This window comes from Aethina tumida, chromosome 4, assembly GCF_024364675.1.
Source record: "Aethina tumida isolate Nest 87 chromosome 4, icAetTumi1.1, whole genome shotgun sequence".
NCBI lineage: Eukaryota > Metazoa > Arthropoda > Insecta > Coleoptera > Nitidulidae > Aethina > Aethina tumida.
In genome coordinates this window covers 19,828,214-19,844,279 of record NC_065438.1, presented here as the reverse complement: position 1 = coordinate 19,844,279, position 16,066 = coordinate 19,828,214, and the positions used below count along the sequence as shown (strand labels likewise).

At 33.6% G+C, this 16,066-nt stretch overlaps 4 protein-coding genes across 7 annotated transcripts; 2 read left to right on the top strand and 2 right to left on the bottom strand.

Moving 5' to 3' along the window:
• Nucleotides 1-1,873: 1,873 nt before the first annotated feature.
• LOC109605937 (tRNA-dihydrouridine(20) synthase [NAD(P)+]-like) lies at nt 1,874-3,650 on the bottom strand. The gene is made up of 6 exons (XM_020022527.2): nt 3,360-3,650; nt 3,171-3,309; nt 2,788-3,120; nt 2,447-2,734; nt 2,066-2,392; nt 1,874-2,011 (listed from the first exon to the last, which is right to left on the bottom strand). The coding sequence occupies exons 1-6, from the start codon at nt 3,529-3,531 to the stop codon at nt 1,903-1,905; spliced, it is 1,368 nt and encodes a 455-aa protein (XP_019878086.2). The 5' UTR covers nt 3,532-3,650; the 3' UTR covers nt 1,874-1,902.
• Nucleotides 3,651-3,772: 122 nt separating this feature from the next.
• LOC109605941 (uncharacterized) lies at nt 3,773-5,109 on the top strand. Its single transcript, XM_020022533.2, has 2 exons — nt 3,773-4,389; nt 4,449-5,109. Exons 1-2 carry the CDS (start codon nt 4,236-4,238, stop codon nt 4,859-4,861), a joined length of 567 nt encoding a protein of 188 aa, XP_019878092.1. The 5' UTR covers nt 3,773-4,235; the 3' UTR covers nt 4,862-5,109.
• A 530-nt stretch (nt 5,110-5,639) lies between these two features.
• On the top strand, nt 5,640-10,229 carry LOC109605939 (run domain Beclin-1-interacting and cysteine-rich domain-containing protein). The gene is made up of 7 exons (XM_020022532.2): nt 5,640-5,975; nt 6,029-7,310; nt 8,732-8,996; nt 9,051-9,227; nt 9,277-9,642; nt 9,697-9,850; nt 9,913-10,229. Exons 1-7 carry the CDS (start codon nt 5,805-5,807, stop codon nt 10,102-10,104), a joined length of 2,607 nt encoding a protein of 868 aa, XP_019878091.2. The 5' UTR covers nt 5,640-5,804; the 3' UTR covers nt 10,105-10,229.
• A 1,389-nt stretch (nt 10,230-11,618) lies between these two features.
• On the bottom strand, nt 11,619-16,046 carry LOC109605938 (G2/mitotic-specific cyclin-B3). Of its 4 annotated transcripts, none has more exons than XM_020022528.2 (6): nt 15,911-16,046; nt 13,329-13,594; nt 13,001-13,272; nt 12,628-12,907; nt 12,009-12,570; nt 11,619-11,951 (listed from the first exon to the last, which is right to left on the bottom strand). In XM_020022528.2, exons 2-6 carry the CDS (start codon nt 13,581-13,583, stop codon nt 11,794-11,796), a joined length of 1,527 nt encoding a protein of 508 aa, XP_019878087.1. In that variant the 5' UTR covers nt 13,584-13,594; nt 15,911-16,046; the 3' UTR covers nt 11,619-11,793. The 4 variants fall into 4 exon arrangements, with proteins under 4 accessions (XP_019878087.1, XP_019878089.1, XP_019878090.1 ...); XM_020022530.2 differs by having other exon boundaries at nt 12,628-12,904; XM_020022531.2 differs by having other exon boundaries at nt 12,628-12,883.
• Nucleotides 16,047-16,066: the final 20 nt, after the last annotated feature.

Here is a 16,066-nt window from a genome sequence, read left to right as displayed (position 1 = left end):
CCTGTCTATTCTGCACTGGAAATATATTTTTGGGCATTTTATATAATACACAACTTCCAGTCCAGTGGCTTAACAATTTCAAGTCTATCCATCTAAACCATTTTACACCATGTACTTAAAAATTCATATCAAATTTTTATAACCAGTCTGGAACCTCTCGACCAAAAAAAAAAAATCCATAAATAATTACAACTCCGGTAACATTTCAAATCCCCATTGGCCTAAGATCATGCGGATAATTTTCCATCATCCAATGGTGTTGCGAATTTTACATGGGGTTCCGACTATCTGACAACATAATAGGACGTGTCTAACATACTGACATTGTGCTGATGTCATAATACATCCGAGGGGGGCTCGCACGATATTATCATGATAAAAGGGTCCACTCTCCGAAACGGCGATCACGCCGAGAGACACTCAATTACCCAAACAAATTCCGGGCCGTGATACCCGTGAACATTCAATATAATCCATATAAATGTAAATGGATGCGAAAACAGCACCGTCCGTCTGTCCGCTGCTTACCTACAAAAACGAAAAAAAGTAATTGTTCCGTTTAAGGGAAAGTTTATTGTTATACGACGGGCCGTGAACTCGTCGGCAAAATTGTAATTGCTACGCGTTTTTGGGAGCAACTTCTGTTTTATTGTCAGTAGGTCGAAATTGTTTGGACGGTTGTAAAATGGGACGGACCCATTTTAAGGGTTTATTACGTTATTTCAGGTTATTGGAGTTTCGGGATCTGTTTTTATTGCCGTTTATTAGTCTTGAAGTGACGTCGAGATAATCCAATAAATGTGTCCGGCTGTGGGCAAAACGGGAAACCCTGTCGGTACCCTTTATAGATTTAGAATTATCGGTGGCAATTTATATAGGTCAAATAATAAAATGTTTGTATAGGTATAAAAATTTAATTATTTTCATTTGAAACTCGCCTTAATTACAAATAATATAAAAAAGAAAACGAAATTTTTAATAATAATGATAATATCAAAATAATTATATTTAATTGGCATTAAAAAGTTTTAAAGGATTGTTGAAGTGATTTAAGCGGAGACATTCCAATAAATTTACAATGAGGGAAAATGTAAATATTTGTAAACAAACAATTATAAAAAATATTATCATAATTTATTATAGTATATAAAAATAAATTTCAACCCTTTTGTTAAAATTGTATATTAGCTGCAAATAATATTTACTAAAAAAGATTAATGTTATAAAAAGACCTTATTTAATTATTTCCAGTTATTAGGACTTGATTATTAATAAATTATATATAAAGCATAATTTGTTTTTAATTTTAAAATTTGAATTTTCTTACATAATGTAAAGGTTTGACTTAAAATAATTCTTTGATTCATTTCTTCTATGGAAATTAAATTTGATGTATGACAAGCTTTATATTTGAAATTGCACTCCATAAATTGCACTTATCCAACGCAACAGTAGGCAACCCATATTACTTGTGTTCAATTTCAAATATACAGGGTGTCTCTACTAATCTGTCATTGTTAAATACTATATGACGTAAAAATATTGTGATTTAACCAAACTTGCCTTATTCATTCAAGTTAATGATAACTAAAATACGAATGGCCAAATATTAATATTGATTTTATCCAATAACTTCTGTATATCAATTATTTGAGTAAAATTTGATAAATATTTTTTTCAACTTGAGTTATACTCTGTTGTAGAATAATTAAATTACACGTATTTTAAAATCATTGTAATTTCTTTAATATCTCTTTAAATATCTTAATATTTCATAAAAATATTGTTTGTCCAGATCTAGCAGGAATAATATCTTATAAATATCTTTCAAAGTAATTTTTGAGCTATTGGGACATAAAATAAAAAACAATAGTTATTAAAAACTGATTTATATTAAAACACTTATTCTAAGATACTCCCATCTTTAACAAGTTGTTCCTTTTCAATTAGTCCCAAACTCACAGCACAAACTAGTGCAGCACCTTGTTCTGCAAACCTCTTGTTCTTCTCCCTAAGTAAATTATATCATAAATATAAATGAACAAATAAAACGTAAATAATTTACCAATAAGAAGAACTATACTTTTTATCCTGAAAGCAGCATATAGCCCTGAAAAGCTTGTCCTCATTTATAATTTTATAAACAGGGGTTTTCAATTTATTCTTGCCGCAATAGGCAATGATTTTTGACTTAGGAAGATCTGTATCCGTTGGATAATTGACTCTAATAAACGCACATTTTAATTTGATGACATCGTCGTCTTCCTCAGTTTTCCGCCGTTTCTTTTTCGGATCGAACATGTCTGGTGTTACTTCCCTTCTACTTAATATCCCCTTTGACTGAAATTCTAATTGTTTTTGCCTACAGTATTCTCCTAAACCCCAAATTGAGCTAAAGTTACCACGATTAATAAAATAAAAAACATTTCCAATTGGATTAATTTACCAAATCTGTTCCAGAGTCTGACATTCTAAGAATTTCTTCCCCCTGGGGGTCTCTTGCAATTCCTTAAGCATATTTTGAACACAGTACTTTGTACTATTGGGTGAGTTATCGTAGTCAACGCAAATTTTTAAATAATCTTTTATCACACTGTCCAGTTCTTTGAGCCCCTCTTTCCTAAATATTGAGCAGTTGCTTTCAGCAGCTCTGGCAATCATAACACTGCTAGCCCCACACATGTTTCTAAACTTTTCTATGTCTGTGTACCAGTCAATCTCCCTTGATCCCCCACTAAAACAATTGTCTGTTTAATCATTAACACACATACACAAATTATACAATACTTTGCAATGACGGGGATGTTCACAGCTTCAGTTATTGCTTTTATAGTGTGATTCCTGTTGGGGTGTTGAGGCCTTTCCACTTTTGTCCTACCATGCACGCCAATTGCTGAAATTCCAGTTGCCTCAAATTTTTTAACCAACTCTAGAGTTTTATTTAAATCCTCAAACACTCTTATTTTACATGTAATTGGAATTTTTACATTGCTTACAAGAGTTGAAAGGATGTTTGTGGCCAGCTCAGGGTTGCATAATAAAGCTGCCCCCATTCCTCCTTTCACTGAAAACTCCTTGGGACATCCCATGTTTATGTCTATGCCTGCCACATCATTTTCACTAAAATTAACCAGTTTAATTGGTTTTAACATCGTACAAGGATGACTTACACCATTTTGGCCACCTTTAGTGCTCTTTCCGGGTCGCAGGTGCCCATTTGTAGCACCACCCTGTCCTTTTCTTTGTCACAGGTTCGAAATACAATTGTGCCATCAGATTTGTCAATGTAATCCACGGTTCCCAACACATCTGAAATATTATTTCGTTAGTTTAACATACACATATTGGGGGAAAACTACCGTTCACTCGTCGAATTGATTTTAAGAACTTCCAATCCACCAGTTCCTCAGAGTAGACGATGTCAGCCCCATATTCTAATGCCAACAGTCGCATAGGAAGCGTCCCCACTCGCACCATGGGAGCTAAAATTACTTTATTTGAGTAGTCCAATCTTTTTTCACTATTCGTCATTTTTGTTTTCAAATTGGGGCCGTTTCAACTAAACATATTTTAGGTTAACATGGAAAGTTGAGGTTAGGGTAAGCGGCGCATGACGTAAATAAATTTAATCAGTTAAAAATAAAATCAATTGAATTTTATTGAGGACAACAAATTTAATTTAACTGTTTTAATTATTTGAACTAATAAATGTATGTTTTACAAATTTTTTATTTATTTTATTAATTTGCTGTATTTTACGTAAAACTTCAAGATGCGAAGAACTATTTGGGAAAACTGTTTTTCGGCTAAATTATCAACGTCAATTTAAATCGTGTCAAACCATCGAGTCATTGCTTATGTAATGATAAAATCCTATAAAATATTTTGACTTCCAAAGTCGCGTAACGCAGAATCAGCTGATAATGGCCTGAAGTAGTGGGTGTGTAACGTTGCCAAATGATTTTATCAGTGAACCGATAAGTCTAAAAGTAAACAAACAAACTGCCGGAAACATTCGAACGAAACAATATACCGGCTCTTCGACATAAATAACATGGTCGTACTAGCCGGACGATTTCCACAACGAAAAACCGAAACCGGACATTCCTACACTACAACAATGTACAAATAACTGCATGTCACAATTTGGGGGGCATGATATAATATTAAACTGGAAACTGTGATGACTGCTCAGTTGTGTTTTACGGGTTACTTTTGCATTTATTTATGTTAAAATGCGTGGCCAATTCGCCACGGCGCTGTCACATCTGTTATTGGCTGGCACAGGGGCATACTGCTTGAAACTGATCTGGAATGTGGATTTGCCCCTATCCCATTGCTGTTTCGGCTTAATAATACTTAACAATGTGCTGGGATTGTGGCAGAACGGTTTGTAGTTGTTTTTTTTACAGTGTGGAGCTTTCACTAAACTGCTTGGCTGGTTTCAGGTAATCCACAGTACGGAGATAAAGTATACAGACTGTTTCGAATAACAAGGGAACTCCAAGACTTATTTGTATTACCTCTAATCGCCACCACTGTGTGGCTGATGTATAATTATAGATGGGAACTAGCACTTGCTCATTTGTTACTGCCCATGTGGCCACTGTGTATGTTTCTGTTCAGGAAAAAGCAGTACAAGCTGAGCAACATGGTGGTTGCCATCAATGTAATGTCACTTGCTATTTTATCCTATATGTATAATAATTATTACGGGTTTGCTACCGCATTTACGTATTGCTTCGACTATTTTTTTACGAAGGGTGACAATGAAAACTTCCTCAACATACCGTCTCAGGATCTAAGTAATTATATAATGTGTTTTTTGACGTTCTTTTCTGTGCAGACACTTTTTGATTAATGTACAGTAGACCAAATTTTTTTATATGAGTAACAGGATCTTCCAACTGAAGATTTTCATGTGAAATATACAATGAAGATATTTTTGTGTATTGCTTCTATACTGTATGCATATCATTGTTTGTGAAATCTTTAGCATATATATATCTTATAAATGTCTATTTTTATATATTTATTATATACTGTAAACTGTCATGATGTATATGAATATATTTACTTATATTGGATAAATATATGAATGTTATACTATGTGCAGTTCTTATTTTTATGTCCCAAAGCCCAGATGTATAATTATGCATTGCATCATCTGATATAAAAGAGTAAAAATAAGTTTCCGGTGAGCTCGTCTCGAATATTTTTAAATGTTTAAATTTATGGGACATTCAGAAACTGTGGTCAATAAAAAATATCCTTTGCACAGTACCGTATTAAAACATATTTATTTTACTAATATTGTTATAACTATAACAACAAAGGAAAACTACGTATTGTACTCATACGTTAGCAATCAATAAATATATTATCCTTGAATAACAAATTGGGGGATATTTATTGTTACAATAAGTTAAGGTTGCTTTGCTGGCGCCATCTACATGTAAAACATTGAACTGAATTATTGGAAAAAGCCGAGTACTTGAAGTAACAGTGGTTGCATAATTTCCAAAATGGGTGTCCAAAATAATTTTCGATTTTGATAATTTTATTAATATAATACAAAATTCCAGTTAATAACAATTACACAAATTAAAACTAAATCAGAGTTGCAGTAAATATCATTCTTATACCATTAACACCAAAGGACAACAGTGTCAAACGTCAGCTGTCAGGAGGCGGATTAATCACCTCTATTTGTTTATATTATTCGCAATTCCTTCGATCAGATCGACAATACACCATCAAATGTATATCGAGAAACGTGACTGTGATGCTGACCGTCGTTCAGCATGCCCCAGTACAGCGTGAAACATCAGCAGTTGCTCGTCGACCTAAAGAACACAGTTGAAAGCCTCCTGGTCGCCCAAGTGGCCAATGTTTGGTCCATCTATGGCGCGCTCAACCGTCTCCACAATTGTATGGAAAAAATATTTAAACACGGGGTCAAGAGTTCGGAAGAAGTGAGTGGGATTTTATTTGTACATTAAATTACTCATTAATGTGTTTGTTTTAGGATAACGAGTATCTGAATTTCATACAAGGCCTGGAGTGGTTGCAACCAGAGCATTCCAAATCGTATTTCTCGATTGATTGCGAGTACAAGCCGCACATTCCGGCTAATTTGAAGGATGACAAGTGTTCAATTTGGCTGTATCGAAGCTTAGAGAGTCACTCCCTGTCACAGAAATTGTCATGGTTGTTGTCTGATAAGACTCATTTGCTTGCCTGTTATCAGTCATACGCATTCCTTTGTCAGGAAAAATATGCAGAAGCCACTTTAATATGTTTAAGGGCTATTGAACACAATCAACCCAGTTTGATATCTGAGATTAACCCTTGTTTATTTGTTATTAAGAGTACAGGTAAAGATTACCACAAGGTACACAGGCGGTGCTCTTCATTTCCTGACAACCACTTCAAGAATATACAACAGGAAATCAGGCAGACGCGCAGCAAATCGTTTACAGACAAACCGGAGAGCAATGGTGCAAGCAAAGTGAGTAAAAAAATCAACATACAAGGCAAACTGAAGGCGTGGAGCAGTCTGCCTTCACTTCAAATTGATAGTGTGAATGTCAAGGATCTAATTAAGGTCAGAAATATCAGTAAAACAACCCCCTCAACTCCAATCCACAATAAAAAAATCTCGCCTAGCATGATAAAAGTGGACTACACAACATTTCAACACAAACCCAGGAAGTCCACTTTGAAAAAAGGATCCACATGGAAGCCAAAGATCAAGCATGTAATCATCAACAACCAGGACATTGTGGAGCACACAGCCCCACTCAGTAGTTCCCAGAGCAGCGGAACGCTGGAGCTTTCGCACATGTCGCTGAAAGACCAACGCAGTCCGATGCACCAGGAGTCCTCGTCCCCGAGGATGCTGATGAACTACAGCTTCCTGGCGTTGCCCGGCGAAAAGGATTACAGAAGGAAGCCGAAGAAGTCGTTCATTGAAGACGGGGGGATGAGCGTGCTTCCCATGGCCACGGGCTACTTTCCGAAGCCCACAAAGGGTCAATCATTGCTCTCGTTTTTAAGTTCTAGTCAATTTGCAAGGGCCAACGCGGAGTTGGACAGGGAGAATGCACATTTTAAAATTTCCGAAGCCATCATCTCGGCGATGGAGCAGATCAAATGCAAGAAGGATTTGAAACAAGCGGAGGAACAGTTGGACGACAGCGATCCGGAGATCGTCGATCTGAAACAGAGGATCAGGCTGAGGAGGAGGCAGAAGATGGTGGAGCACAGGATGTTTCCTGGAAGTCTTCTGAGCGATGAGAGGACTGACAGTAAGTGATTGTTCTTTTAATCATCTTTGTTTATTTTTATGCATAAAGTTAAATAAACCCAATGTGATAAATAATCAAACAAATATGTATTGAGAAATTTTCAGATTATTTATAGTATGTATAATTGTAAATTTTATTGGATTTACAGATCTTATTGACGCGTAGTAATGGAAGGTTATCAGAGATCACATCCATGTACTTTAATCATATTCAAAAGTTACATTTAATTAGTCGCATTAACATTTTTTATAACAATATAATATGCAAGAGACTATTTCAAATGTAAACAGTCTATATTTGTTATTAAGTGATTATAGATACAATTCCTAATATGTATTTAAATATTACTAATAAATAACATAAAAACCCATTAAATTTGGTTGTTATCATGACTGATTCACTAATTTAATCAAAAATATTTTCAAATTCAAAAATATTTATGAGGAATCATTTAATTAGATTAAATATTTTGCTGCTAATGCATTTATAATTAATTATTAGTACTATTTGAATAAGTAACAGTCACAAGTAAAAAATCACGTATTTTATAATGTCATATTATTCTAATTATTAATCCAATGTCGATAAAATAAATGTTAATTTAATTACCACATAATAATATATAATATAAAATATTTAATTTAAATTAATACTAAAATATTTAATTTACATTAAAAGAGAAAAATATTCATTTAATTTAATTTAAAATAAAATAAAATATTAAATTAAATAAAACAGTAAAATATTTATCCTAAATAAAAAAGTTAAAATATTTAAGTTAAAATTAAATAAATATAAATATATAATTTGGGTTAAATAAAAAAGTCAAATAAAGAAATTTAAAATATTTAAATTAACTATTAAAAAAAAATAAATTCGAATTAAAAAAAGGATAATTAAAATAAAGCAATAATAAATAATTGAACCCATATAAGAAAAATTAAATATTTTTTAGTTTAAATTGAAAAAAATTAAGTGAATTAAAATAAAATAATTAAAATATTTAATTTAAAATAAAAGATAAAATAAATTATTTAATTACAATAAAAATAGAATATTTAATTTAAGGTAAAAAAAATAACAAAATATTTAATTTAAAATTAATAAAACTATAATTTGAAATATTTAAATTTATATTAAAAAAAATGTATGAAATACCTAATTTAATTTATAAAGTATAATATTTGATGTAAATTAGAAAAATAAAATATTTAAATTAAAATAAAAATAAAAAAAATTAAAATATTTAATTTAAATTAAAACAAAAATTGAAGTAAAAAAAATGTTTTATTATTTAAATTTAAATTAACAAAAAATAAAATATTTAATTTAAATTAAAAAAATAACATTTAATTTAAAATTAAAATATTTGATTTAATTATAAAATAACACAATATTATTCATAATTTAATTGTTATCAGCTGCGACAAGCGTGAGCCCGAACTCGACGACGACCGACTCTCTTTCGGACTACTTAAGTTCCGACGACGTTGAAGACTACGAAATCGGCCAAGCATCAAACCTGGTAGAGAACGCTGGCCTGTCAATGTCGATGGCATCCCTCTATTCGGAAGCCGACTTGATGAAACGACCTCGAGGGGCCCCGGACGGTGCCTCCGATGTGTTGTCCGCCGAGGGCGTCGCCCTGTCCCTGATCAGTAAGTTCAGCGAAAGGCAACTCCCGAGGTAAGTTTTGCGTTCAAATGTTGGAAATTGGCGTAACAAAGTGGGATGTTGTAGGGCTTCCGAGTTGGACTGGTTGGTGTCCGAAGAGGACGCCCCCCAGGCCCTGTTGCCCATGCCCAAGAGTTGGCCGGTGAGTCCGGACGATTCGGACGACACGACCCTGCTGCGTGGGACGCAGGAGTGGGCGCCGCCCCGGCCGCAGATCATCTTCACCATCCATCCGCCTTCTTCGTACGTACGAATTTAAACGCTTTGAATTGCTTGACTTATTTTTTTTTAGGAGGAAAGTCCTGATGGAGAAGCAGAACTACAGATGCGCCGGTTGCAGCATGAGGGTGGCGCCCCAGTACGCCTCCAGGTTCCGGTACTGCGACTATCTGGGACGGTACTTCTGTACCGGCTGTCACACGAATCAATTAGCTTTAATTCCCGGTCGGATACTGCAAAAGTGGGACTTCAACAGGTATTCGGTTTCGAATTTTTCGTACAGGCTCCTGGAACAGATGTATGCGGATCCGCTGTTCAGGGTTTTCGAATTGAATAAAAACATAGCGAAGATGTCCAAGAATCTGCAGTTTTGTCGGAAGTACCGCATGGGTTTATTTTATCTTAAGGATTTTATATTCGCTTGCAAGTATGCGGAGACGTAAGTTGTTGCCTCGGGTTTGTATCGATGAATTTTGAAAATTTCTCTTTGTAGAATACAAGAGAGACTGGAAGAATCGAAGCAGTACGTGCTGAACGACCCAGAAGTATATTCCATAGAAGATTTAGTTAATGTTAGAAGTGGCGAAATGAAGGCCCAACTTAAGTTATTAGTAGAATTGTGTTGTAGACATACTTCAGAGTGTAAAGTGAGTATTTTGTTAAATTAATTTTTGTCACTATTGCTAATATTTTTGTGTGTATGTTTCAGTTGTGTTTAGGCAGAGGTTTTATATGTGAAATTTGCAATTCAGAAGAAATAATTTTTCCATGGCAAATGCGAATAGTACGACGATGTGATAAATGCGGAGCATGTTACCATTCGAAATGTTGGAAGGAAGGTGACTGTTTAAAATGTAGGAGAATTAACAGACGAAAACAAAGTTTACAAGAATTAGATTAAGGAAACTAATGAGATTATATACAATTTTTATTTAAAACGAGTATTTTTATAGATATTTTATATATAAAACATGTTAAACCAGTATTTATTTTTTTTTCAAAAATAAAATATTTTATAGCAACCAAAAATTGTTTTATATTGCTCTATTACATAAGGATATGTTGCCAGCATCTTTTCTTCATATTTTCATATCACCATTCAAAAAGTTGGAAGGAAGGTGACTAAATGTAGGAAAATTTACAGAAGAAAACCAAGTTTACAAGAATTAGATTAAGGAAACTAATGAGATAATATACAATTTTTATTTAAAACGAATATTTTTATAAATTAACTTGTTAAACCAGTATATATTTTATATTGCTGTATTACATAAGAAAATGTTTTGAGAAAATATTGATCTAAAATATACAGAAAGTTAATGATTGTTGGCAGCATCTTTCCTTCATATTCTCATGATACCATTTGAAATGTTGGAAGGAATGTGACTATTTAAAATCTAGAAGAATTAACGGAAGAAAACAAGAATTAGATTAAGAAAACTAATGAAATTACATACAATTTTTATTTAAAACAAATATTTTTGTAGATATTTTATATATAAAACACATGTTAAATTATTTATTTTTCAAAAATTTTATATCGATCAATATTGTTTTATATTGATCTATTACATAGTATATGTTGTGGGAAAATATTGATGTAAAATGTACAGAAATTTACTGATTGTTGCTATTTGAAAGGTTGGAAGGAAGGTGAGTATTTAAAATGTAGAATTAACAGTCGCAAATAAAGTTTACAAGAACTAGACTAGATTAAGAATGAGATTATATACAATTTTTATTATATTTATTTTTTATAGATATTTTGTATATAAAACATGATAAACCAGTATTTATTTTTTTAAAAAATATATTTTATCAACCAAAATTTTGTTTTATATTGCTCTATTACATAAGGATATGTTGTGGGAACAATGGATTAACCCATTTTTTAAAGGTTTTCAACAAGTTTTATTTATTAACAACATAAATGTTCTATTAAAATAGCAACATTTAATATCTTGAACTGTAAAATTAACTAAGAACTATGTGATCAACAAGGTGATTAAATAACAGGTATTGAATATCTGCTGATTTAGGAAGATCTGTAACATAAATGGAGTTTTGAATTATTGAATTGAATTTCAACATGGTAAAATTTTTTAAAAATTTTGTTCTATATAAACCAAGATTCACAACATAATTCACCCAATTAAGGAAAAATAAAATTCGAATTTAGAATTTCGTATAAATAAACACAAACTACATAAAAAAATAAATCGTATTACAAAATAAAAGTTGCATTTGTTATATACACTACAAAGGTAGAACTGACATTCCGCACAAAATACGAACATTTAGTAATAATTTATTTATTCAATATATAACAAAAAATTATGTCTAGTCATTAACACAGAATTGTACACCGAAACAAATCAGCAGTCACATGAAAATAAAATAAAATGAATCAAAACATGAGGTATAAAAATAGTTCTATTACTTTTAAAATTGGATACAAAAGTAAAACAAATCATACACAAATAAACTATATAGTTAAGTAATATTGTGTATATGGGGCCACATAAAAGGGACAAACCTATATAAAAATTGTGAATATAAAAATTAATATCCTAAAAATACTGGCCTAAATTTAAAGATTCTCATTGCTTATCAGGGGCGTTTTGGCTACTTCGAAAAAGATCTTGTGTGAGTATTTATTTTTGACGGTGACGGTCTTTCGCGAGATTGGTTTGTGCAGTCCATTGTTCAGTAATTGCACTGTACTCTTTATGTCCTCGTATTTGTATCCTGTAATTAATAGTGACAATGAAGTTGATTGAAAGTTTTAGAAATGTAGTGTCTTACCTGTGTAGAATTCGAGGGCCGGCGTCCAACCACTGATATTCTTCATCTTGAGTGCCAAGAAAAGAGATGCCGAAGCTAAAATAGAGTCGCGAATCGTAACTGTGGCGTAATTCATCAAAGAAGTCTCCAAAATGTATCTGGCCAAAGTTAACACGGGCATCGTTATTTTAGTGACTCTGGCATATCTCCTGAGGAATCTGTAACTGATAGGTATCCCCAAATCGAACTGGCAGACCTTCAAAATGCTGATCTCCATGCGGATCAGCTCTCTGCGGGTGTAGGCACCGTCGCAGATGTACAAAAAATCATCGATCATCGGCGGCATCCTTTCGTCGTATTTGCTGGCGATGAACATAGCGGCCGCTCCGACGAGTTGCAACGTGTCCTTGCCAACTGTTATGCGACTCAGGTACATGTCGACCAGCTTGACGCCCAGATAGAGCGTCTCGTGGTTCAGTTCGAAGCTCTCCTGGATCTCGACCATCCAGTCGACTAGAAGTGCACGCATGTTGGTGGTCAGGCAGACCTGGCGGTCCATGTAATCCGGGATTTTGAAATGAGACTGAAACAAAGACCAACGTTATTACCACTCATTGACGAGTTGATGAAGCTGTGATACCTCTCGCTCCTTGTAGTAATTGAAAATGTCCATCGCGTAGTGGGAGACCTGGTAGACGTCGTCCCAGTGCTCCTTGTCGTAGTCTTCGACGTTCTCGGGCACCTCGTGGTTGCCCAGATTGAGCTTCGCCTCCATCTCCTTCGCCACGATGGACACATTGCTGGGCGTCGACGGCACCGACCTGTTTTCCTCGCATTCGGTCTTCGAGGACTCGCTACTCGTCTTGGAACGGCCGGTGGCCGATGGTTTCTTTGCACTGAAGTAGGTGGAATCATTGCTGCTTTGATGAGTGCGTTCGATTGAAAGAGAGACAATGCGAGATGAACACGATGAAAATGAGGCGGCTCGAAATGCACGAAGTAAATAAACCTACCTGTTGTCCTCTAGGGCGCTGCTATACAGCGATTCCTCAGTCTTCTCGAACTCATTGCTCAGTCTTGTCTTAATTTTGGACCCTTGTCCGTTTTCCTTGTTCTCCTTATTGTCGTCCTTGGGTTTGGCCGCGGTCTGATTAGGCGCCGGCAGGCTCACCTTGCTGGCGGCCCTCGTTAAAATTTTGTGGGCGGGCGCGGGCGGCGGCGCCAAGTTCTCGTTCTGTCTCGGCTTCGTCACGGTCTTCACCGAAGCCAGCACTTTACTCTGCACCTAAATTACAAAGTTCAATTACCTTTTTATTGTATGTGCTTCTCCGGTGTACTTACGGTTACTTTTTTGGCGACTGTTTTCACGGTGGCTTTTCCGTTTTCCATGTGCTTGGCCATCTCGAGCACGTTGGAGACGTCGCCGAAGGCGGATCGCTTGGCGACCTTCTCCTTGGACGGGGAGCCGTCCGCTTTCCTTTTGCCCCGGAGAACATCTTTCGAATGGTTGCTGGAGTTCGCTATCGTGCGACTCCTCGTCGCTACTGTGTGGATGCCCGTCAGGATCTGTTGGTTTGAGTTGCGGATTGGAGCCATTTAATTTTTATCTGTAAATCGGAATTGGTGGTATAATGAAATTGTATTTTGAATGTGGTGTAAAACACTGTAAAGTTCAAAGCTTTGTATAACACTGTAGAAATGTTTAATATGACAGTTGCATTAATTTTGACAACTGTTGTTTAATAAAGCCTGCTGTACTAAGAATATCAGGTATCCATAGCATTAATATTAAGCATCCTTTAAGTAGCCTAATTCATTGAAATTTGGACAATAAACCAAAGTACTAGGAAAGCAGATTTAAAATTAACATATATTTTACTTCCAAGCTAAGCTCTAGATTATTTGGTAAGGACAATAATTATCAGTGCTAATTTAATTTAAATTACATAAAATTCAAAATGGCATAATTATTAATAGAAACAATTTTGAATGAATAAAAAATAAATAAAAATATTATTATTTTCCAAATCCACAGAATTAATTAAGGTGAGACACTATTAAAATCTGTATTTTTTCTTAGATTTTAACCAACTTTATTTTCATTTGTAAAGCATTAAAATATGTACTTATAAACAATATGACACATTTTTGACTCAAAGACCTACGGGTAATTTTTAGTCATGACAATTGAAGAAATCATTCTAGCATATTGTTTTTAGAAAATCTAACTACACCACTGGATTAACCACGCCTTGAATTGAGTATATACCAAATTTCATAAAAATATGCATATTCATAATTTTCTGAAAAAATATATAATCATATTCTTTTTATGAATTTATTTTTTAATCAGAATAAATTGTCAAAAATGACACAAATTTTATTTTTCAAAAATATTGGAATATTATATATACTAATAATACTGTATTTGTTTGTGGTTAATGAATCATGTGCTCGTGGTTAACGAAACATGTGAGGAAATTACCAAAAAGATATAATAAATTCATTGAATAGAAAATAAATAAAATAGGGTATTAAGACAATAAATTTCAATATTCTTGAAATATAAGATATATACATATTTATACATATATAATTTTGACAGGTTATTTTATGGATTGTAAAAATAAATTCATAAAAACATATGATTTTAATTTTTTCCATGGAATTATAAACGCATATTTTTTATGAAATTTGGAACAGGGGGAGCTTAATCCAGTGGTGTAGTTAGATTTTTCATAAAAGAATTGACAGTATGATTTCTTCAATTTCCATGTGTAAGCTTTAGTTTTGGGCCAAAAAGGGGTGAAATTTTGTCTATAAGTACATATTTTTCTGCTTTAAAACTGAAAGAAAGTTTGTTAAAATCGGGCACACATTTTTAATTTTTTCACAGAAATATGAATATGTAAATTTTTATGAAATTTAGTATATACCCATTTTAGGGGGTGCTTAATCCAGTGGTGTAGTTACATTTTTCATAAAAAATACTAGTATGATTTCTTCAATTCATGCCTAAAAATCACCCTGTAGACTTTGGTTTGGGACCAAAAATGATGAAATTTTGTTTATAAGTACAGATTTTCCTGCTTCACAATTGATAAAAAGTTAGTTAAAATCGGGCAAAAAATACAAATTTTATGGGGGTGACCTACTTTCAGATGGGTCACACTGTATATTAAAACTTTTGCTTATATTATATAACATGTACGTATGTTAGGTGTTAATTTATAATAATGGACAACGAAAATTTAAGGTTCTAATTATTTGGCAAGGTTTAAACTTAAAATAAATAAAATAAATCAGTAGCAAATTTCTCTACAAACTCACAAGTTCAATGGACATTTTATTTGGATCCAAAGTGTACAAATTAATATTAATAATTCCATTAATACTTACAGTACTGAAAGCAATATTCAAAAAACGGCTCACACTTGACTGGAATATTTAACTGCCACACAAGGTTGGGTGTTATCAATTTGCAAATAGTGTTAAAAAAATGCGCCAATTTGTTGTTATTTCCCACGTAAACTCTATCTCGTTAAAATTTATGTAAATTTATTTATAAACCAGCGCTGAGTATTGAACACTGGCGGAAACTAAAGATGGATTAACTGTTCTGGGAAGAATCCCCGACTAGTTTTGCCGCCTTTTGACCAGGTAAAATTTCCATCGGCCCCGTGGTAAATTTCGGACAAAACTCTACCCCCAATAATTCACACACTTAAACAACGACACATTTTCTATCAAACTAACTGAACGCAAGGGTAATTGAGCTAAAAAATCACCAAAAAAGCCCGTATAATAAAAATGGTGACCGTTAAACTGAACGGTATAAACATCGTAAAAAAACGACAAATTATGAATTAAAAAACTAACTAAACTAATTAAAACACGTTAATAACAAATCAATAGACACATACCCTCGTTAATGTCCTAAAATTGACTGGGTTTACGGTGGAAACGGGCAAAACGGCACATGTAAAAGTTCGTTGGTGTTAGTGGAGCTAGTCAGCTTGTCGGTTTTGATTTTCGGTTGTTTTGAAATCACCAGTCAGTTAGAAAAACCGACGTCGACG